The sequence below is a fragment of the Argiope bruennichi genome, chromosome 5 (assembly GCF_947563725.1).
Source record: "Argiope bruennichi chromosome 5, qqArgBrue1.1, whole genome shotgun sequence".
Lineage (NCBI taxonomy): Eukaryota > Metazoa > Arthropoda > Arachnida > Araneae > Araneidae > Argiope > Argiope bruennichi.
This window is the reverse complement of record NC_079155.1, coordinates 80,186,796-80,211,847: the sequence shown is the minus strand read 5'-3', so window position 1 is coordinate 80,211,847 and position 25,052 is coordinate 80,186,796. Positions and strand designations below refer to the sequence as shown.

General features: G+C 30.1%; 1 protein-coding gene across 1 annotated transcript in view; it reads left to right on the top strand.

The window, feature by feature from the left end:
- The window catches only part of LOC129968730 (metabotropic glutamate receptor 1-like), a 459,728-nt gene extending 435,390 nt beyond the window's left edge, over positions 1 to 24,338 (top strand). The window contains exons 10-12 of the mRNA XM_056082915.1: positions 13,641 to 14,498; positions 17,606 to 17,678; positions 20,526 to 24,338. Of these exons, the coding sequence (XP_055938890.1) occupies positions 13,641 to 14,498; positions 17,606 to 17,678; positions 20,526 to 21,708 (2,114 nt within the window). The 3' untranslated portion in view covers positions 21,709 to 24,338. The remainder of the gene's footprint in view (positions 1 to 13,640; positions 14,499 to 17,605; positions 17,679 to 20,525) is intronic.
- Positions 24,339 to 25,052: the final 714 nt, after the last annotated feature.

The window sequence follows — 25,052 nt, the reverse complement described above, 5'->3', positions numbered from 1 at the left end:
TTTTTCAGAATGTTTGCACTTCATTCTCCTCAAGAATCTCAAAATTTTGCTTCTTATAAAGAATTATATGCTTAATAATTAGTGTTGTCGGTATTTGTATCTAATTAAATTAGTTTTAATAAATTCTTTTAAATGTGATATATTTTAAAAATATGTATTAAATGTTTTCTCTTCCGAATGGATTTTTCTGTTAAAAAAATGGAGGAGTGGTATGAAACTCTTGACATTGCAGTGCAATACGTCTAAAATGTCCCGGTTCGGAATTAAAAAAAAATTCTTGATCAATTTTATAATTTTTTTAAATAAGTTAAAAAAATCGTGGAATAGCTTTTTGCCTTTCTTGATTAAACTCTCAGAAAAAGAAAAAAAAAACTATTTTTATAAAAAGCAGAAGAAATATTTCAATAGGCACGACTTCTTCTTTTGAGAAAAATATTTCGAGCCAGACAATTGGAATGATATCTATTTTTCCCCCACAAACCATTTTTGAAATCAAATATGAATCAAGAAAAATCACTCATTGACAAGTCAAAATGACGAATTAGACTCCATTTATTATCATCAGCATCTATCTGATGGATGTCGACTTTGCGTCCGTATTAATTCGGAAAGAGTGCATCTAATTGGGCAGACGATTCCTGCTTCAACTGATAGCTTAGTTTGAAAGAGTGCAATCGTTTAATCGAAGAAGATGATTAAAGATGAAACATTCATCATCATCTAAAAGCGTGTTATCGGTCGCAACTTTACGATTCTTATGAACGTAGAAGCGGAAAATCAACTGTGGTGCATTATCCTATTCTTCATATTCTTCTTCAGATTATTCTTCCGTTTATGAAAAAATGTTTTGTCTCAGTTATTGAGAAAACCGTCAGAGTAGCGAATGCTGAGTAATTATCATTTATTTATCAATATGAATATGTCATTAACTATTGAGTTACTTATTGTTTCTAAAAGTAATCTAAGGCACCTACAGTATTTTCTAGAAAAGAGAATTAGACGACGTTTCGTAACTATTTCTTATCTAAACTAGGTGTCCTAAACTAGGTAAATATTTTTTAAATTAAATAAAGTTCTTTCCTTTCAGGAACTATTTCAAGATTTGGGGGATATTAGCTTAAACACAGAATGTTAGTGATACTATGCAGTTATTCATTTTCAAAAAATAAAAATAGTTCTGAATTGAAAATTAGTTTTTTTGTTTTTGAGACCTGTAGTAAAATACGTATAATATCTTTACAATTGCATGCTTTTAACTTCTCTTATAATACTAATCTGATAGTCCCATGTAGATAGTTTTGCTGTTCTTTTTTACGTTATCATTAAATGTAAGGCTTCGATGCTCTGTTACGTATTCTAAGCTTTGGTATGGTAGATTCCAGATTCAAATTTGATTCCATTAACACTCTTTATATATGGGGACCAAGTATTTAGAATATCTAATGCCCTTTTTGCTATTGCGGTCTTATATTTCAGCTGAAAATGCCGAGTCAGACATCGTCTCGTCATCTCAAAACCTTTAACAAATAGATTTATCAAATATAATCCTCGTTTAATTTCAAAATGGGGCATTAATATGTCAATTAAGTATTCACCAACATTCCTCTAATCTCATTTCTTAGTGGGGGCATTGGGGCTGGTGGCACTTTGGAGTGGCATCCACGATAAATAATAATAATCTTATAATTTGAATTAAACATTTGTACAAGTTTTTCCACATTCCAACAATTCGGACTAATTACAATGGTCCCAGATTTTTTTTTTATTATTATTTAATTTGTGATGGAACAGGGGAATTCCTTTTCTTTAAGTTCCCTTTCTTCAAGTGAATCTTGATCGCTTTTGCGACTAGCAAGGCTGTGTGAGTGTTTGATATTATCAGATTAGTTGTGAATAAAATTTTACTTAACGTGATCGCAGAGAAAACAATCCCAACGCTAAAGAGGCAACTTTTTAGGACCAACGCATTTAATCGAAAAGTTCCTGTACTTTGTAAACTTCTCGTAAAATCTAAAAATTAGTAGCAAAATTTCAATCATAAGTCACAAAAAAATATTAAAATTTTAGGAAATAAAGTTTGTGATGCTACAGATATTGATAATAGAATAAACGGCTTTATTTTTACAAAAAAATAGACGAATAAAATTTCAGTTAAAGACTGAAGTATTATTTTTAATTCTATTGTTTTTTTTTCTATAAAAATATCTATCGTAATAATGTCATTTTAATTCTAGTTGATTTAAGTCTTGTATTTTATTCGCTCTTATTCGTTATGTGTTCTTTATTTTATGATATAATAACTCAGTCTAAACGCATATCATAAATGTTTTGTTGCACACATGCATGGGCTTTTAAAATAAGCGCATTTATTATATTATGAAATATACATACACTATTTCTTTATTTGTACTCTGCATAATACACAATAACAAATTTATTCTTGTCGAAACCCTCTTCAGTTTTTTTTTCTAAATTATGGAACCTTTTGTATTTAATACCGAAATAAGGCGGCGGCACATTTGGCCTGCGTCTTAGGCGACTGAAACACGCACTACCATACTGTACCTCTGTAAATATAGGCCTATTATTATAAAGATAAAATATTGTTTTACTTTTGTGGCTTCAAAATTTAAGGAAGGAATGCCAAATTAGCCGTTAAATTCGTCGTTTGACAAAAGTTTAAAATTAGTGGGCTGTCGCACGATAGTCCTCACACTCGTTCAAAACGTGATGTTGATATAACTCAACTAGATACCTTACTGAATTATAAATTGATGCTTGACTTATAAATCTATTTCCTAGTAAAAGACAAACATTATCTTTTCTGGAGGTGTTAGTTTATCTAATGGCTTGAAAGAGAGACTTTTTCTTTTTCTTTTCTTTAGAAACTATTTGAAATCTCACTTGCAAGTAATCTGAAAAAAAAAATGCCGAAATTTGAGCACCGGGACATATTTTAAAATGTCAACGTTTCTCATTTAGATTGGCATATTAATATATTTGCCTCCTTTTGCAACCAGTATATGTTCTGAAATATTAGCTAAGTTAAATCTGAATTAAATTTCTTATGCGTAGACTGAGGCTTAACATTCTTTTAACAACATAATTGTTTTCAACCGCCAAATGTGATACGCATTAAAGCACTATTATTTACACCTGTTCTGTTTATTATGTACATAAGCATTCCTAAATGAATTGAATTTCATGATAAAACCTTTGAAAGCTTAACACTTTGAGTAATACGTTTTCTAATTATACATTTTTTTTCATCCATGGATTCATTTTTTTCCTTACGTAAACTGTACAAATAAGAAACAGAGTAATTTTTCTTTAATTTTCATAAATGCAAGGAAATCGATCGATTAAGTATTTTATTAAGTATTAAAAATGGTATAAGTTTCTTTCCAATGATGAAAATCTATGATTGAAATTTACGGAAAAAAATATTTTTTTAAGTTGCCAAAATTCAGGAAAATAGTGCAAGACATTTAAATTTCTGTCAATAATATATATTTAAAAAATTGTAAAGATAACAATTTTGCAATTTTTTTAGAAGTTACGAGGGAAAACGCCGAAATCTTGCTCAGTTTTAATTAATTAAAACTCAAATAAAAAATGTTAAAAAAATCACTCCTAGGTGCACATTTTCTTAAAACATAAATCGTGCCAAATTTGATATATTAGATTATCCAGCCAGTAGACATCAATATACAAACACGCATCTTCCTTTATTTTTAGCAGATATAAACATCTATAGTATTCAGTCTCTTATCAAACATTATCTATTATATAAGGATTGCTTGTGATGCCCCAAATACCTTTCTTTATCGCTTAGCTTTTTTTTTTTTTTTTCGCTCTTCAAACATGATACCAGTTGACTACAGCTTAAGTTATTATGTTTTTTCCGGGTTTCTCTTTTCTTTACATTAATCTTCTTATATACCGAAACTTTTATTCACTTTAATCCTTCTTCCGTAATCCTTTCAACATACTGCAGAGTATTTTATTTCCGAGCAGATGCCATCGTCTAGTTTCATTTTTTTTTCTTTTCTTTATTTGAGGTAAAGAAACATGCTCTGAAATCACCAATAATTTTGTCTTCTTTTATTTAATGTCTGGGAATTTTGTAACATTGTTGTTGTAAAGCGCAGTGCTTGTAACTTCTTTGAATGGCAAAAATTAATTAATAAGCATATGTAAAATGCCTTAGAGTTCTGGACAGTGAGTAATTTCTATAATCTTTTCTCCGAGAAGAAACTTCATTTTTTCCCCCTGTAAAATGTATAAATGAATACTAAAATTATAAAATTACTGTAAAATCTAAAGTTTGTGACATGAAATATTCTAGACTTTCTAAAGAAATCTTTTAATTTCTTATTAAAAACTGTAGAAATTATCAAATGCGTCGTAGAATTTCTATTTTTTATTTATTCTATTATTTTTTTTTATTTTTTTTAAATTTTATTATTAATTTTTATTTGAAGTATTTTTTTATTTGATTAAATTTTAAATGTAATTTTATTAATTTTAAATATTTTTTTAAATTGATTATTTTATTAAAGGTTGATGTGAAAACTGTTTGCTGAATTAATGAAAATTATTCACTCGAAAAAAATTTTGCAGGTGAAACAGAAACAATCAGGATTATTAGTATCAGGAATTATCAGGATATTTATATCAGGATTTAAAATGATCAGTATGATGCAATCAATCGACAAAAATTGATTTACAAAAAAATTGATGAAACAACAAAAAGAAATTCATTTAGCAGAAATTGTCACAGAGCTTTTTTTTTCTTTCAATTGTTTGTTGCGATGTAAAAATAGAGCCGTAAGTACAATTTTCAGAATATTCTTCGTTGTCAAATATAATTTTAATAATCACTAATTAATGCTTCTTTTCCTTACTTGTTTCCCAACATTGTGATCGCGGTAAAATTTTTCGAACGCAAAAGTTGGCAGGAAATTTTATTTCTTTAAAAGTCATGTTACGAGTGGCAAGATTTAAACAGAGCTTCTTTATCATATGATTCTTCCATGATAGTGCTTAAGATAAAGAGATGAGGAATCATGATATAAAAAAAGAGGCAATTCGATTTCTGGGAGGGTATAATAATGCTTGTGCGCGCCACATTTTTGAATGATGGGATATCATACTATGGTGGGAACTGTTTCCTGGTAATTGTGATTATCATTTTGTAATTGTAATTTTGAATGACGATGGGTGCAGGTGTATTATTTATGAATTTCTATAATGCGAAGAATAACTATGTTTATGGGGATAAAATTTGCATTTATTAAAAGTAAATTTTTAAATGACATGTAGAATTATTTCATTCGAAATATATGGGAAATGAAGCAAAAGCAAACAATTAAAATCAATCACAAAAAGTGATATTGCTTTCAAATAATAATTCAAAACTGAAATAATAATTTGCAGATAAATGAATTATTTGTCAGTGAGGGAAATGTTTTTATTTTAAATAAAACATTCACTAGCTAAAACATAACTGTTATAGCTATGTCGGTTTAGAGGTACAATATAAATTATTTTAAAATTCTAAAATTATAGAAATTCACTAAATAGTGTCATTTTCATGAAATGGTCTCAATTTTAATATCATAAGAGATTGAAACCATTTCTTTTATATCATTTTCAATTTTTCACGCATTTTTTTTTTTTTTTTGCATTTCCGTATATTGTTTTATATAAAAATATATCAAAAGTGAAGTTTTATCATTTATATGTCAGATTAGTTATTTCAGCCATCAAAAATTAAAAGTGATGTGATTTAAAGTTTCGAAGATTCAAGGCTGATAAAATGTAAGGTTTCAAAATATTTATGCATACAAAATTAGTATTTTGAATAAAGATACTCTATGGCAGTGTTTTTGAATGTTTATTTACTTAGATACCTCTTGACATGACATCATTGTTGCGCATATCACAAATCAATCCTTTTTCACTTATTTATATATGTCCATCATTCTGTCTTTTTTACTGCTAACCCCCTTAGATTATTTCACGTATTTCTCGGGGGAAGTTGTGAATTTATGTTCCACAAATTGAGAAGAGTTCGATTGTGATGATGCTTACATATTCTCTATTTACTTCACTCAACTCTTGGATGCAAAAATGCACTGTTCTATAGGGCAGGATTGGAATTAAGCATCAAATCAAGGATTAGAACTAAGTATCAAATCAAGGATTGAAACTAAGTATCAAATCAAGGATTGAAACTAAGTATCAAATTAAGGATTGGAACTAAGAATCAAATTAAGGATTGAAACTAAGTATCAAATCAAGGATTGAAACTAAGTATCAAATCAAGGATTGAAATTAAGTATCAAATCAAGGATTGAAACTAAGTATCAAATTAAGGATTGGAACTAAGTATCAAATCAAGGATTGAAACTAAGTATCAAATTAAGGATTGGAACTAAGAATCAAATCAAAGATTAGAGCTAACAAATCAAGGATGATATTTGATGAAATTGTAATTATCCTTTGATTATTCAATCATGAAACTGAAAATGTAACACTCTGGCCTCTATCTAGTCTGAATAAAAACTGAAAATTCAACAAGTAATGAAAAATAGATACTTTTTCCCAACATTAATATGAATTTATTACTATTTCATCTTGATCTTCTCAATACTTTTTTTCCATTATTATATATTACTCACGTTGTAATAAAAGGAACTATTTATTTACAGTTTCAAACTTATTTCCCTTAATGCATGTATATGTTTTTGTGCATGTGTAATGACCAATTAGATGTAAATTGTAATCAAATAGCTTTCTTTATTCTTCTATCAGGCAAGATATGTTGAACCAAAGCAACATAAGTTGTTAAAAAAAACGATGATTCATTGTAAAATATAATTAGAATATTTATTTTCTCTTTATTGTCTTCTTCTTACATGAAGATATCTTAAAATAGAGAAAAAAAGAAAAAAAAAAAACGAACAAAGTCTTGAAAACCATTAAACACCAAAAATCAATCAGACCAAATCTTGAACGACTTTACAATCGACAGTTGGTTTCTCGGCATCATTAGAAAGAACAAGAGACGAGTCTAGTCGTCCTCATTACGAGTTTCGAGAAAGCCAGCACATAAAAGCCTAATTTTATACCCAATTATCAGACACTAAATCATAATAAACTGTCACATGGCTGCACCAACCAATGTGCAATAAATCACTTTCTGGAATAGCGGAAAGTTTAAATTATCGACTCATCAACTCACGTTAGCGTAAATGAAATCACACGGAAGCGCGAAGTATCGCAGGACCTTTCGCCTGAAGGAGAAATAAAGCGCTAAGAGCAATTAGTGTAATTGAGCTCTTCGATGGAGACGTCGCAACAGCTGCAAAACTTCAAGGGAGAAGGAGATGTCTTCATAATTTAATGGTTATTGCCCTAGCACCTGTGAAGAAAGATACAAGTATTATTGATATTGAATTCTGTTTTATGGTTGTGGAACAGTTATGGGTGGATGGCGGTAATTTTTTTTATCGCCGTGCCGCTATGGAGTGAGAGAATGGTAATTATTGAAATGTTAAGTGGCAACTGTTTCTTGTTGTATGGTAGTTTGATATTTTCCAGAAAGTTAAGAGGACGAAGAGGAAAATAGACTTGAAATCAAACTATAAATTAATGCCATTCGGTTTTTCGGAATTTATTAGTTTGTAAACATTTTGATATTCTGTTTCATCAACACATGCATAAACTCACATTTGCAAACATCGGCGCGATGGTCAGTGTAAAGTTGATTTAAAGGCTAATTTAATTTCCAAATATATGCCTTTGGAATACTCTCTGCTTTTAATTAGCCGTCAAACTCTTGTTTGTTGTAATATGCATATTTGCTTGCATACGAAGTATACAAAGAGAATGTATCTAAAAATATATATATATCTAGATTTGACCTATTTTCATATTTTGTTCTTCTCGAGTTCGAATTGTGTTTGTCTGCAAACTCTACTGATAGAAAACGGAAGAGACTAGAATTATTAAAGTTTGGGACGTAGCCTTCGTATTAAAACTGTAGATATGTTCAATATTTTTTTATTATATCATGTCCAAGTATCTGCTTGCCATCCGTGCACATCTGAATATTATGTTCTCTCCAAAAGACGTTTAGCTGTTCGGTATCCGTATGCATGTGTAAATTACATTCTGTCCGTAAGATTTCTAACTGCCTGACAACCGTATAAATCTGCATATTACACTCTATCCAAAATATTTCTAACTGTCTGACAACCGTATAAATCTGCATATTACAATCTGTCAAAAATATTTCTATCTGTCTGACAACCGAATAAATCTGCATATTACAATCTGTCAAAAATATTTCTCTCTGTCTGACATCCGTATAAATATGCATATAACACTCTATCCAAAATATTTCTATCTGTCTGACAACCGAATAAATCTGCATATTACATTCTGTCCAAATATTTCTATCTGTCTGACAACCGTATGAATCAGCATATTACAATCTGTCAAAAATATTTCTATCTGTCTGACATCCGTATAAATCTGCATATAACACTCTATCCAAAATATTTCTATCTGTCTGACAACCGTATAAATCAGCATATTACAATCTGTCAAAAATATTTCTATCTGTCTGACATCCGTATAAATCTGCATATTGCACTCTATCCAAAATATTTCTAACTGTCTGACAACCGTATAAATCTGCATATTACAATCTGTCAAAAATATTTCTATCTGTCTGACAACCGTATAAATCTGCATATTACACTCTATCCAAAATATTTCTATCTGTCTGACAACGGTATAAATCAGCATATTACAATCTGTCAAAAATATTTCTATCTGTCTGACATCCGTATAAATCTGCATATAACACTCTATCCAAAATATTTCTATCTGTCTGACAACCGAATAAATCTGCATATCACATTCTAACCAAAATATTTCTAACTGTCTGACAACCGTATAAATCTGCATATTACATTCTGTCCAAATATTTCTATCTGTCTGACAACCATATAAATCTGTATATTACAATCTGTCCAAAATATTCTATCTGTCTGACAACCGAATAAATCTGCATATTACATTCTATCCAAAAGAAGTTTATCTGTTTCCAATTCACATATATGTGAACATGATAAAAATTCAAAGAGCCAGCTAAATTAAATTTGGCATATTATCTTATTATTAAAGTTGATGATCTGTGTTTGATTGGGCGCTTATTTGTCTGTCTGTCTTTTCGCGTGTATTCAGAAACGAAAAGTGAAAATTGTTACTAGTTAGAGTGATAAGTTAACTAATGTAATCTTTATGCCAGGATTGTTGATCTGTGACAAATTTTGAACTAAATGCAAAGAGAATGCTGTTCATCGGTTCAATTTCCATCTAATATGAGCACGACAAATTTAAAAAAAACCGAGCAGTCTTCGCATCATAAGTGATCATCTTCAATATCTTGGCATCCAAAAAGTAGAACTTTATCGAATTGTAGGTCCAATGAGTTAAAAGAAGCTGATCTGAAAAGCATATATTTTCCTCATTATCTGGAGAAGCATTGTACAAAATACGTCATTCTACGAATATATTAACAAAAAAAACTTTATATGAAATATATAAGTGAGATGCATTTTGAGTTTCAATTAACTTGGTGGTCTCCCAACTTGCGTAGATTGAAATTCGTATACATATAGGAAGTGGTTTATTCTCTAAATAAAAGTATAAATTAGGCAGTACTTCGATTCCAAAATCAACATATCTCACCTTAGCGAAGGCGGATGCTATTTACGAACCCCCCCCCCTCGCCAGTATAAGCAGAGAATTAACGTTAATAGACCATTAAGTTCAACAGGATGACGGAAAGAGGGCTGAATTACCAAATCAATGTATGCTTCAATCCACATTCTCATTCTAATATCATGTGACTCGTTTCAGAGAAGACGTTGGATCCTTCATCGGGACTACTTTACACTAAATCCTTATACACGCTATGGTTTCTTCTAGATTAGCAACCGCGATTTTCCAGTAACAGAATAAGCATCACCAGCAGAGTAAAAATCGTTCTTTCTTTAGTCAGTTTAAGCAGAGAATTATCATTAATTACTCAAAATCGGCGAGTTATAAGTTGTAATCTTTTGATAGATATAATGCAAAATTTTCCTTCACTAAGCAAACGAGCAGGCAGTGTCTAATATGAAAATTGACTCCAATAAGAAGAATTTTGTTTCTTTTAAATAACATTAATCGAATTCTCATATTGTCAAGGCATAAAACGTGCTCTCATATATCATGTCAACCAATATGTGAGAACATGTCACAATCCGAAAAATATAATTACAATTCGAAGAGGTTAAGAAATATTTAATTAATTGCTTATAAATATCCATGGAAAAGTTCATTTCATGTTAACGTTGCTCTGCAGTATTTTATAAGTAAATAAATCGTTTTCATATATTTAGCAAAAAAATTGTAAATCCTTACTGTTGCCTAAAAACTAGAAAAAATTGTTACATACTATCCGCATATTTTTAAATGCATAAGATAGAATAGTACGTGGTGATTTTTCAATCACAATCGTATTAGGCCAATTACTGAAATCTATGGATTTTCTACCACCTAAGTAGTGAGGGGGAGGGTTTAAAGGGCTAGTCCATTTCACTCTTCCATAAGTAAACAATTCTCGTATTGAATTGAACTTGGATTTAAAGAGCCGATAATCACTGCACGCGCACGTCTAAAAATTTTAGATCTGTAGTGATTATTTGTCATAAACGTGCCTGATTAGAATTCAAAAATAAAAAGAAAAAAAAATTAATTCTTTTTAACTCATTATATAATTATTATTTGTTATTATTTTGAACAAATTGTTTGCCAATGGATTCTAAAACCCTCCGCGCTTTTGTGCATGTGTTAGAATGGGTTAATTCGTCAAAATAGGAGTCAAAGAAAGATGATAAATTCCTCAATTCTAAATTCTAAAAAGCATAGCATGACACAAATATGGCTGTTTAACCTCAAACCGTCGATGATCCGATTCTGTATTTATCTCTTACATTCATTTGTGAATAATAATAATAAAAAAAAGTTGGATGAGTAGTTAATTTTCACACATTTAATTATGGTCTTTATCATTTGAAGAAAAATTGTAGATGAGTTTGAATATTCTAATGGTTTCTTAATTAACTTTTTATTTATATCCTATTTTAAATTATTAAAATCATCATTTTTTTTCAAATTCTTTCAAAATTCTTTAGATGAATGGTTTTAAAAAGCATTCCAATTTCGACTTTTAAAAAATATTTATTAAAAAAGTGGATTGTTAATTAATTATTCAGTTTTTTCCTCGGAAATATCCATTAATTAAGTCTTTTTAAACAAAAAAAAGTTGCTGAATAAAGTGAGAACCTCAAAGCATTTTTCCGGTTAAAGTTTCATTTTTAAATTTCATATTCGATTTCATGTGCAGCATAAAATAAAAATAGAAAATATTGAAGTATATCGATTTAGAAAAAATAAAAATAATCACAATAAGATTATTTGATGACATTTTTCTCTTTCAAAACCGTTTAAAATTTAAGAATTTGACAAAAATGAGGGAAATTTTTTTCTAAAGTGCGTTGATGTTACATAATAATCACAAGTAATAATGTTAGAAATAAATTTGGACTATATGATTTTAAAGTTTTACTATAATATAGAGAAGAAAATTTATGTCCGTAACCCTATCGATTTCAACTGTTTTGCGATATCTAGATTTTTATTTATAAAAGGTTTGATAAGCACAAATGTAAAACGTTTTTTCCTCATACCTGGTCTTCTTTTGTTTTGGACGCCAAAAACACTGAAAAACAGAAAAAATTTCATAATTTTATCCTATTCCAGTGTTTAAACAATTTTTTGAAATCTATATATTTTTCTTTTAAGAATTCTTTTAAGAAAAGTTCACCTCGGAGAGTTGTTTTTAAAATTTAATTAAATTGGAATTAAGAAATTTTGTCTTTTTCCTTTCTAAGAATTTCAGAAAATTTTACAGCATAAAATGACTTTCATGTCATCTTAAAATATTTTTATAAATATAATAATTTTTTCGTATTTTTTCTATTTCTAATGAATTAAAAATATTTCAAGAATTTTTTACAGCAATATATATCATTGTTGAAATGAGACTCAAGTCTTTTTATTGTAATATTTCATTACAATAAAAATACTGGCTTTTCTCTATAGTAATTATATGAAGATTCAACTTATTTTTCTATGCTCAAAGGTTTCAATATAAGCTATTCATTTAGTAAAATTTCTGTTTTTTTTTTTTTTTTTTTTTTTTTTTGTTCTTACAATTTAAATTTAACTTCGGAATTATGCAGTGGAAAAACATTTTAATATATACCAATTTTTAAATATTACTGATATTTTCTACGATATAATTTCGTGTATATGAGAAAGGTAACTGTAATGCATAACATTATCAAAAAATTGTATTTTAAAGTCGAAATATCTATCAAAATTTGAAATCCTAAAATATTTTTTTCGAGGGAGTCATAAATTATAATTGCCAAAAATTCTTAATTAAAATTTTGCAACCATAAATCCTGGTAAACCACTAGTCATCAAATATTGCTATTCCAAAAAAGTCGAAGCAAAATGAAATATTGCAAAACGTACAGCAAATTACCCTCGATAGTTTTGAAGATTGTATGAAACTAAAAATACTCTGTTACAGTGAATACACTTTTGACATTAATGATTATTAATGATGAAATGGAAATGCAGATTAAGAGTTATTAAAAATGCTAAAGTGAGTCAACTAAAGACACAAGATAGATAATAAATATTAATACATAATAATAAATTATATATTTGATGGAAATTCCTCCTACTTACAAAAATATATATCGTTTCATTTTTTAAACAATGTTATCTGGCTTTTTCTATATTGTTTGTTCTTTGTTCCATACGAATCATTAAAAGATGTTCTTTCATGCGGGGCGAGTAATTTTTTTTATGTGGATATTTTTTGAGTCTTTCAGATGTTTTAGTTTCTGAGAACAAAAGTTTTCCATCCTCCTTAGAATACCCTCTGAGTGACTTTGGATGAGAAGAGTATTCAGTAATTTTAGAAAAACTCAATAATGAAAATTAATTTTTTTTATTATTAATCATCCGCATTGATGATGATGATGATGTCCGTGTTACCACGGAAAGGGGATGCAGTAGCTTCTGAGGGTAGAGACCTCTGAGCACCCGAGGACAGAAGTCTGACTTCTAGTTCATATGAAGATGAAACTCACACATTCGCTTGCACAATCCCTTTTTACAAAGGGGCTCATTCATCACCTCACAGATAGAACACAGATGAAGAACAGCCATGCCCGAACCGGGATTCGAACCCGGGACGCCCAGATCACGGGGAAGATCCGCTACCCCTATGCCAGGACGCCGGCAATTATCCGCATTAAAAGCAATAATTCAAAAATGAAAGATTGTATTGTTTCTTGACACTAATTCTAAGAAACATTTTAACAACTCAATTTAAAGTATTTGTTTTACATGTACCAAAGAGCCAATTCTGATTTTTTTCAATTATGAATTTTTTATGTTATGCTGAAGCCTTTTTAATTTCTGTTTCTTTATTACAGACTGCGACAGAATCCCTGTTGATTACATCCAGTGGAGCGACAGCACTGCTATAGTGTCTTTAACGATTGCCATCCTGGGAATGATTGCAACGTTCTTCACCATGGTTGTTTTCATTATGCATAACAACACTCCCGTGGTCAAGGCGTCCACCAGAGAACTCTCTTATGTCATCCTTGTTGGCATGTATTTCTGCCACAGCTGCACATTTCCCCTGCTGGCCAAACCAACTCATACCTCATGTTTCTTGACCAGGATAATGCCAGGTCTTAGCTTTGCCATGATGTACGCATCCCTAGTCACGAAGACAAACAGGATAGCCAGGATTTTGGCTGGAAGCAAAAAGAAAATAATCACCAAGAAACCTCGTTTCATGAGCGGCACAGCTCAAGTTGTTATAACCTGGCTACTTATATCTGTCGAGTCCAGTATAATTGGTGCAATGTTAGTTCTTGAGCCGGCAGATTCCATGTACTCTTACCCATCTTTGGACAAGGTTGAGCTTGTATGCAATACAACGCCTTTGGGAATCATAGCTCCCCTAGGTTTCGATTTCTTCCTCATTGCTATGTGTACGGTCTATGCTGTCAAAACGAGAAATGTCCCCGAAAATTTCAATGAAGCTAAATTTATAGGTTTCACGATGTACACAACCCTCGTTATTTGGGTTGCATTTGTTCCCATTTATTTTGGCAGCAATTCAAAAGTGATTACGTTATGCCTGTGCATCAGTTTCAGCGCCATTGTGGCACTCGTGCTGCTGTTTTTTCCCAAACTGTACATCATTTTATTGCGACCCGAAAAGAACAACAGGAGCGCTTTCACGACGACAAAAGATGTCAGGTGCCACATAGGTAGAGGTCTGAATATTTCTACTTCTAGACGTTCTTGCTTTCATTATACTTCTGAATTGGAGATCTCTGTATTATTTTTCTAAGTTTTCGAGGTTTCTTCTGCCTCTAATGATATTATTGTTTTTCACAATTTATTTATTGGTACTTGTTTACTTCTACGAGCACCGCGATTTACTTGGCGATTTTCAGATTACGTCTAGATTGCCAGGTCACTAAATTTAGTTGGCAATTTTCAGAGAATTTCTAGATCGCTAAGGCTCATTATATAAAAATGCCAAGACTTCGCCAAAATGGCTTGCATTCTCGGTTTTCTCGAACTGATATTTAGATCACACCAAGATCGCTAAAACAATAGGTTTATTTGCCAATTTTCAGATTACGCTTAGATTTTCAAGCTCTATTATACATAAAATACCAATATTTTTCCAAAGTTCACATTCCTGGGTCTGCTTAATGATTTTCAAGATCAGTTTTTTGATTGGTGACCATTTAGATTTTTGGCAATTTATTGAAATAAACAAGTACCAAATTATTATATATTAATGTTATAAATGTTTTTGATTGAAAAAGAATTGTTTGAAATGAAGCTTAAATAACAATGATCAGAAAATAAGAAATCAACGTACGAATATGATAGTTTCGGTGGCAAGTGATTCGCTGCAATATTTTGTTCAGAAATTAAAAGTCATATTTTTTCTCAAAAAATAATTGATATAATTTCCTATTATTATTACTGCAAAATACATTTCATTTTGCAATCGATATTGATAAATTTTCATTGATGATTGGAGCAGATTAAAAGAAATTTTAAACGATCGCTGTATCGTTAAGATAAAGATTTTGGACAGATAAACGTTCTTGACTTCATAATATTGAATATTTATGAATGAAAAATCCCTTTATGCGAATCTTGCCTATTTCCATTTTCCTGCTAATCAAAATTTTTCTGAACATTGCGTCGATGATTTCGCAAAATCGCTATTCTAATACTTTTCTAATTTTCTTGAAAACGTATCTTTCATGGATCATTATGCAGTGTTTCTTTTCATTTGCGTGTATCTCGAACGAAGATTAACCCAACGTAAGTTTATGTTATGTTAAGGGGCAGAATCTATTTGATGGATTTTAAATTTGTATCGAAAGTCATGTTGAAACGAAGTTATCAACCAACTATTATGAACGAAGTTGCTCTGTTCTTGCGTTTACAATTGCTTTCGCCACATGAGATGATAAGAATTTGGTCATTAAAACAGAAATTTTCCGCTCACACGTGCCCTTTTCTTCAACTGGACATGCTTTGTTCCAAAAATGTGCGGAACAGCGCATTTGTCTCTACCTGTTCCAGTAGACCATGCACCGAAATAGAACAACTATGAGATTAAAACAATTTCACGGTTACAATAACGCTTATTGTGAATTGATTTCGTTCAAATTATCTTACTTTTGGAGTAGCGTTGTAATTCATTTTGTTCGTTTTGTTTATTGTTTGCTATAGATACTGATATTTCTAATGCAGGTTTTTAAATGTAGTAAACAAAATAAATTCATTCGCGCTTTCCATGCAACGTTTGTGCCTCCGTTATCTTCACAAGTAGATGAAATATAATATAAAGTCCTCCAAAAATAGGTCACTGATGATATAAGGAAAGACAAAGAAATTTTTCTTTTCTCCGAACGTGACAAAACATTATCGCATTATAATCGTTTTGTATAATTGATAACATTGAACACTAAAGTACAACATTAATGAATATATTATTTGATGCCGTATTATTAAATTTATTTATAGAATGTTCTGCTGGGTTTTTACAAAGGGTGTTCAAATGAAAAGGTACGAAACGACACTGTGGGTGTAAGTGAAGACTATGCACAGTATACACCATAGGCCTGAGCGCAACGATCCCATCGATTAACGAGCCGAAGGATTCCTTGTTCCCAGAATTCCTGTAGCCATGACGAGACCCAGTCCTTCACAGCGTCCTTGAGTTCGCCGTCCGAGTTGAAGCGCTTTCCTTTCAGATGTGTTTTCAATGGACCAGACACATGAAAATCGCAGGGCGACATATGCGGGCTGTAGGGCGGATGGTCGAGCTGTTCTCACTTGAACTTGGCCAGTTCCACTTGTGTGACCCTGGAGATGTGTGAATGCGCATTATCATGGAGCATAATCACACCTTGATGGACCTGTGTAGTCTTTAGAATGTCTCACAGTGCACATCGGAGTTAATAGTTCTTCTGTGTTCATGGAATTCAACATTATTAGTCAATTGGACGGCACTCTTTATAAGAGCCTCTGAACTCTCCTGCGCATGCGTCGATCTACGCCGGTGACTCCATTCACATTCCTAGTCTCGCTACGTTCTCCCATAGCGGCATAAGCAAATATGTTAACGGTTACGTTGTTACGAAGTTTCGTACCTTTTTATTTGAATACCCCTTGTATCATACTGCAGGAATCAAAACATCTGTTCGTTTACAATGTATTGCACATGAAGTGCTTCTATACAATACGGGGATTAAATTGAAGGCGTTGCTACTATTTTGGCTAAGTTATTCTCAGGAATTCGTATTTCCAGCAATAAATAATATATATTTGTAATGCTTTTTTTCCAAAATTTTTAGGTAGATAGTTGTTCTATATGATTTTATTAATAATATATAATCGTGTTTAGTTTTATTCCAAAATTTTTATTGCTTATATACCTTAAATTTTAAAGATCTTTTACTTCAGGTATACACAACAAATATATTTAATATTTTTAATGCGTAATAATTTTAGATAAATACAAAAATTTGCTCAGAAATTGTAAATCAGACTTTTAATCTTTTAATCGAAAATTGAATTTAAAAAATATTTTTGACTGTTATTTTTTTTATTTTTTCAACACAAAAATATTTTGAGTTTATATTAAACTTTTTATCATAATATCAATCTTAAAAATATATAATAATTATGCTTATTAAAAGAAATAAGCTTTCTTTCTCTATAAGTAAAGAATTATTAGTAAGCAGTTGCTGACAAAATGTCAAACTGATTGTATAAAGATTTAAAATCAGATGAAAGATCAATGAAGAAAAGAAAATGACTAATATTTGTTTTCTTCTTGATTTAGGTTATCCTTCTGCTGCTACGGTTTCAAGAAATTCATCTCATTCCACTTCAGAATTCAGCTTAGAATCACCAAGGTAGGCAGGCACAGGTCGTCATTTTTATTTGCAGACAATGATTTAATTACCAGTTTTGATAACATTTTGGTTTTCGTTATTCATTCATTCTAATAAGTTACCCTAAATTTATTTAAATATTACAATTGACAATAAGCATTAATTGAGAAGGTAGATTATTATTATTATTATTATTTTATCTTTATTGTCATTATTTAATTTTTCAGTATGAAGGAAGCATACTTATTTTATGACACCTAGCAGTAAATATAATTTTTTTAAAAATGATCGCTTTTATCAGTTTATTCAAAAAAAATTAATCAAATATCCGGAGATCAAAACACAGATCTCGAAAGCATTAAACGTAGATAGAAACAAATATAAATTGGAATCATAATCACATTTATAACAAACATCATGGGAAAAATGCGGATAAAACAGTTTATTTTAGAATCCATAACTATGAATATGAAAAAAAAATTAAGGACCATTTTATCAATATATTTAAAAGCAAAAAGCAAATTTATCAAGTATCTGAAGGTGAATGTTCAAATATCAAAAGTTGAGACACAATTGCAAAAAAATATATAAAATGGAATCGAAACCATGTTATTAATATATTTTAATTTTTAAATAATAGTTAGGGGTTTTTTTTTGGTAGTTTCAAACATTTTCTAAATAGTTATATAAAACAATTTTTTTTTAATAAAATCACTCTTAATATTCTTGATTTCAAAGTCAAATTTTCAAATCCTATGTACTCGCAGATTTAATGTTCTAATGAAATATTAAACATTCTATTCCGAATTATTATTCTTCTTACTGTCAATTTTTTAAAAACTTTTTATTATTTTTTAACAAAAATGTTAATACCAAAGCCTAAAGGTAAAATATTGAGATTCTAATACAGATGTTCTTATTAAATTGGAATATTAGTATAAATTTATCTTTCACCCCCTAGTTTCCAGAATTTCACCCGTATGTTTTTATTGTTTTTTTAAGTTCTATGTTACTAGATTTGTGATTTAAAAAAAAAGAATTCTTAGTTTTTGCTACATTAATGAAAGCGAGTTTAATTTTTTTTTAATTAAAATGATTCCTGATTTTTTTTTTCCTTTAATCTTTTGCATAATTCATAATTACAAATATTATTGAATCCAAATTTAATTTTTCTTGAATGAAATTCTAAGCCACCTTCGTTAAATCAGTTAACACAATTATTATATAATTAATGAAACTTAAATGATTAAAATATTCTGTTTTCATAAGGAACCAATTACTGTATAAAGATTCAAAAGATTAGTACGTAAGAAAGTAAGCAAACCATCAATCCAAAAATTCTATCTTACAGATATGAATCATATAATAATTAAAAGCATTGAAAACAATAGTTACAAGACTTCTAAATTGTCTTCCGTTTTTTACAAGAAGGTGTTATTCTAATTAATTGGTAATATAAATCTATATGAATATCAATCAGTAGATGATATCAATATATTATCTATATATCCTAAACAATTATTTTCGTCGCTAGTTTTTAATTTAAGAATGTGCAAATAAATGGAAAAAACCATTCATTAACTATGTAAAAATAAAGGGATAACTTCAATAAAAATGTCCTCTTTTAATTTAATAATAATCTTTGTTTATAGACTTTTTCTATGAGTTCTCTATTGTTTTTTGAGTCTTAGAAAGCAAAAGCAACAAGAAAAATTAAAAATATAGATGTTTTAGGAAAAACACTGTACAGTTCATAAGTTTAATTTTTAAAATAAAAGTATTAATAAATTTATTTATTTTATTTATAGCTTTTCTACTTTCATTTTACATCGTTTTCACATTATTGAATAATTTATTTTTTTAATTCTCTGCTTGGCATCATTTATCAATTATTCTTTAATGCCTAGGATCATTCCTGTTTAATATGATGAAACAGAAGACAGAAATATTCTAGTCTCAAAATTCATGCATGTTTGGTATGATTTTCCTTTATGATTTTTTTTATGATTTATTTCTTTATTTACTTTCTCCTTATTTTATCATTCTTTTCCTCATTATTATTGCCATTTTTTTGTACTTGCTTATACTCGGTATAAAAGTCTTTAGGACTTGCAGAAGTATTTTGCTAACCCTAAACAATAAAATTGTTGTCTAAAAAATAACGTTGGAAACACATTAAATATATATATATATAATTGGACACAAATTGAAATGATTAAACTCATTAAATTTAGTTATAATAATTTTATAAATCTTTTATTTATTGTTTATATGGAAGTTGGAGTTTGTTTATTATTGAAACCATAAAAAGAATGGAATCATCCAGTGTCTTATCCCTTATCAATAGAAATGTTCCTCCATTTATTAACAATGAAAATGTGGTTTTACATCAATTATTAATAATGATATGAAAAACATATTAAAATAAGTATTAATCCAATGTCTTGTGGAATTGAATTATGCAAACTAAAATTTTACATGCTCTTACTCTGTATTCTTTTAGTGTATGTAAACTTACACATACAAATTTTTTTGTTGAAAAATTGCAAATTAGATTTATATTTCAAAAAGTTAGGAAATTATTATTATTATTTTTACTCATTAAAGGAGTAGATCATTTTGGTGTATGGATAATCTAAGAGAACTTATTGTAGGGCAGAAATTTCATGTTCGATCATCTTTTTTGAGGCATGAAAAAAGTGATTACTTTGCACATTTTAACTACCATTTTAACTTTCCTTTTATAACTTCCGCCATATATCTGTAATAAACTTTGCATAATATCAATTCAATACGCAGATGTTACACTCCTGTTCTAACAGTTTATTCCTGGATTCGTCCAAGTAACATGCACTTTCTCTATCACAGAAACCTTTCTTTGGACCTCGTGCACAAGAACCCGAAACCTGAACCTACTACTCGACGTCCCAGCATGAACCTCTTCGTTCGCCTCCGAATCAGCAAACAAGATAAGATTGCTGCCAATGTAGCTCAGCATATCCGAGCAGTCCGCGCAGCAGAAGCCCTGGATCGTAGAACTCGTCTCAGACGTACCGATTCCTTCAACTTCCCGGGAATTCCTTCCACAATTCTCCCAGTACAGAGAAGCACATCCAGTGGCGACGATTCCCCGGGAGGCCATGACAAAAAGAGACTAGTTGGCATGATAAAGCATGCGTACACCGAAGACGTCATTGAAGAAATGAGATCTCAAGTAGAAGACGTCGCGTGCCAAACTTCTTATGATTTGCTGGAGGCTTTGCTGCCATCCCTGAGAAGGCGTGTTATGCGATCAGAAACATCCATGACGACTGATGATGAAGACCTAAGGTATTCTGGCACGCCTTGTAAGATGGGCGCGTGCCATCACAAGCGTCCACCCTACAGCGATGGAGGGAGGCATTATTCGATGTGTGATTCAACCCATGGGGCGATGAATCCAGCTTATGACACGACCAGTTTTACATCAAGAAGTTCTTGCAGACCAAGGTCCAGGAATAGACACAGAAGCGACGGACGGGAGGACAGAGTTGAGGTCGAGTATAAAATCCCAAGTGATAGTGATTTGCTTGATTATGAAGTGGAAGAGGTGATATCCTTGAAAGAGATGAAGAAATCAAAGGCCATGCAGCTATTGGGCAAAAAGGGACAATACAACAAACTCCAAGCCATGACTGGAGATGTAGCATCCTTGTGCCTGCCACATGAGGGTGTCTCCGAAGCCAGTTTTTCGCCAACGGTTAGCCAAGATAGCTTAATCGACGCCACCTCGTCTATTGTGGAAGAGAGTGCTAGCACCGGCAGTGACGAGACATCAGGAAGTGCTGTCTACAAGAATATCATCATCAATTTAGGAGGAAATCAAGACAAGAGGCCTTTCAGTGCGTCTCAAAGCTCAACCACTTCTGCTGCAAATTTAAGTATGTTGCCAACTATAGTAGACTCAAGGATATCCCACTCACAAGAAAATGTAAACGATGGCGGTAAGCATTCCCCCGATGTTTCAAAGTGGAATTCTCCGAATGGGAATCCAAAGGGACTGGCAATGTGAAGATACAATTAGTCTAGTGTAATATGAATGTTCTCTTTGGTGTGTATGACGTTTAAGATTGAATTCAAATCGTTTTGTGTATGTGCATTTTGTAAGACGTTTTATGTGAAATGAACAAGTGTATTTTCGTAGAAGAGGATACTAATGGTTTAATTATTGAAATGCCACTATGTTGGCTTATAAGTGAGTTTATGGGGCCAGTTCCATAGTTCAGCATTTACAAACAAATATTACTGTTTCGTTGAAAACATATATCAGTTTACGTTTCAGTATTACATACACATTTTAACGTTGATTTTCTAAGGTTATGCTGGAACAACATATCATATATTTATAAACATAATGTAACAATAATAGAGTTTTCATTTTTAATGTTTAATTTACGTTTCTTATCATTATATTGTATCTTGTGTTTTTTTTAATGTCTTGTAGTTTTTAAATACATTCGCGATTTGTTTTTTCCCTCAAATAGAATACACATTTATAGAAAACAAGCACAATAATCTATTGATGATAACATTTTGCACCATTTTTCTTACACTAAGCTTTTGAAATTTTCGTAGAGTTTAATAATCCATAACGTAAAAAGCTAACCAAGACGCTCAAAATTTGTACTTGCCTGAAGTTAGAGTTTTGACTCAAAACAGTTTTATTGAAAAAAAATATCATATTTTTTACATAACATGCTTGTTCATAAAGGTAAAGTAATCTGAAACACCTTTGTTTTTGAGATCTCGATTTCATAACGCATTATATAGAAAAAAGAAAATGAACTGAAATTCCTTTACATACATAACATTTTACGATCACAAAATATGATTAGTCTACATTATTGAATTCCAACTATTACTCTTCTCATTCTATTTCCAACGAATTAAATTTTTAAAAAGTGGCAAACATTTTATTAAAAGTAGAATTGAAATTATTAAATTTGTCCAGAGATTTTACCGGAGCTCATCCAGGTAGCACAGCCTGTTACACAATATTATACAATATTGTGCGATTTTATATGATATTAAGTCATAAACCTGACTCTCCGACCCTCCAGAAGGCACACGGATAAATAATATTGAATGACCGAACCACCGCAACAGCAACACTGGCAAGAACTGTGGTTGAGTCCTGAAGGCCATCACCGGTCACGGTGCAACCCTTCTCTAAGGAAGTACATCCCGTCATCGATGGGAGGAGTCAGACCCCCACCTTTTCATGCACCCTCCAAGGCGACGAGATCCAACCACTATGCCAGACGCATCTCATCCTCCTTTCGAGGTGACCCTCCCGGAAGGATATTATATGAATATTGATGAATGTACAATATTTGTGTGCTACTAGAGAAATGCAAAAAACACGATTTTATAATTTTGGAATGTCACAATAAAGAATCCTATAGTTTTTGAATCACATAAAAATATTTATTTATTTTGAATGAAGATTTTTTAAAATATAAAAATTCTTTAACGAATTATATTTTTTCAGCAATAATTAAACTAACATCTGTTTTAATTAATCAATTTAAATTTTTCGTTATTATATTTAAGTGCCCAACTACAACAAATAAGAATTCGTTCATATATTCAATTTTGTCAATTTAATTTAAAACAAACTGGCCTTTGTAAGATACATTTATTAAATACTAATCCATTCTGTAGACTAACGACAAATAGGTGATTCTTGTAAAAAAAAAATGTTTTTTTTTTTTTATGTATTTCACTTTTAATGAGATATTTTAAATAACTTTAATACAGACACTGCCAAATTTTGGCGATGAACAACCAGATTATATTGTTAAAGTTTTCTAATGGTTAAAATGATATTTAATTTTAATACTATTCTAATAGCATAAAATTAAAAAAAAACTTTTGATGACATAATTTCGGTTGAATCATTTAATCAAATACAAATTTTGTTTAAAATAAGTGTTTACTTTGCTAACGAAATTACATTGGTAATTTCGTTACTACATTTCTGTTCCAACAGAATCGAATTATAATTATTGCATTCACTTCTATAGAGAATACTTTAGTCATATCACATCCAATTATTTCGTGTTTCACGTTTAGTTCTGCTTCAGTGTTGTGAAGGCTTGTATGTTGATGTTTAGATTAGTATGCATTTAGCGCTGTTTTTTATGTATACATTCTAGTCACGACAAGCTGCATCTGTGTTTCATCTGACTGAAAATCCTGTACCGACTGTGTTGCTCATTCATCCGCATATACTAACGCTCAATGGCTGATTTATTATGCTGTTATATGTTTATATATGTATATGTAACCGATACACCATTAGGAATAGGAACCGAAAGAAGAATGTGTTCTTCTAAACTAGAGAGAAATTGTCGTTTTAAATCAATTCTTCTTAAATAAAAAGGAATTATTTATTCTTTTCAATCCATTCTTCTAAATGAACTAAAATGGAGTGTTCTTTGGCCCCTGCTTATATTAAAATAAAATCACTCATTTTTGTCATTTCTTTAATTTTGAAGAATAATCTGTTTTTTATTTTATTTCTTTTCGTTTTTGTTATGTCACAGCACAAGAATAAAGGTTAATAAATTATTATTATTTGTTGTTTTGAGTAACAAAATTTTTATTCTTTTACAAAATTACAGGACATTTTCATGATTATTATAATTTAATAAAGTATTTATCCAATTTTAAGGTGCTCATTTTCAAATTCAAGTAATTTATTGAAGATAATTAATATTCACTATTACTTAATCTGAAATTAAATAAAGATCGAAGTTTTTTTTATGATCTCAACTTTTAATAAAATATTCGAAATTCAGTCGGATTGTATATTGAGTAAATTATCTTGCTTCCAAGTTGCTTACTTTTGATTTACAACCGTTTGTGTTAATTTATTACAACCGTTTGTTTTTGTCTAATTATTATTTAATTTGTATAATTAATGAAGTATTTATCCAATTTTAAGGTGCTAATTTTCAAATTCACGTAATTTATTGATGATAATTAATATTTACTATTACTTAATCTGAAATTAAATAAAGATAGAAGTTTTTTTTTATGATCTAAACTTTTAATAAAATATTCGAAATTCAGTCGGATTGTATATTGAGTAAATTATCTTGCTTCTAAGTTGCTTACTTTTGATTTACAACCGTTTTTTTTTAAATTTATCATACTAAACTATGGTATGATGATTAGAAATATATTTTCAATTCTTCATATTCATTTTCTTTAAAAAATCTGATATTGAAAATATTTTTTTTCAGTGTGCATTTACTACTCATATAGTATTTTAATGTACTGGTCCTTTTAAAAATAAAAATATTTTTCCTCACAAAATAACTCACAAACCTTAAAAGTGAAAAGCATTTT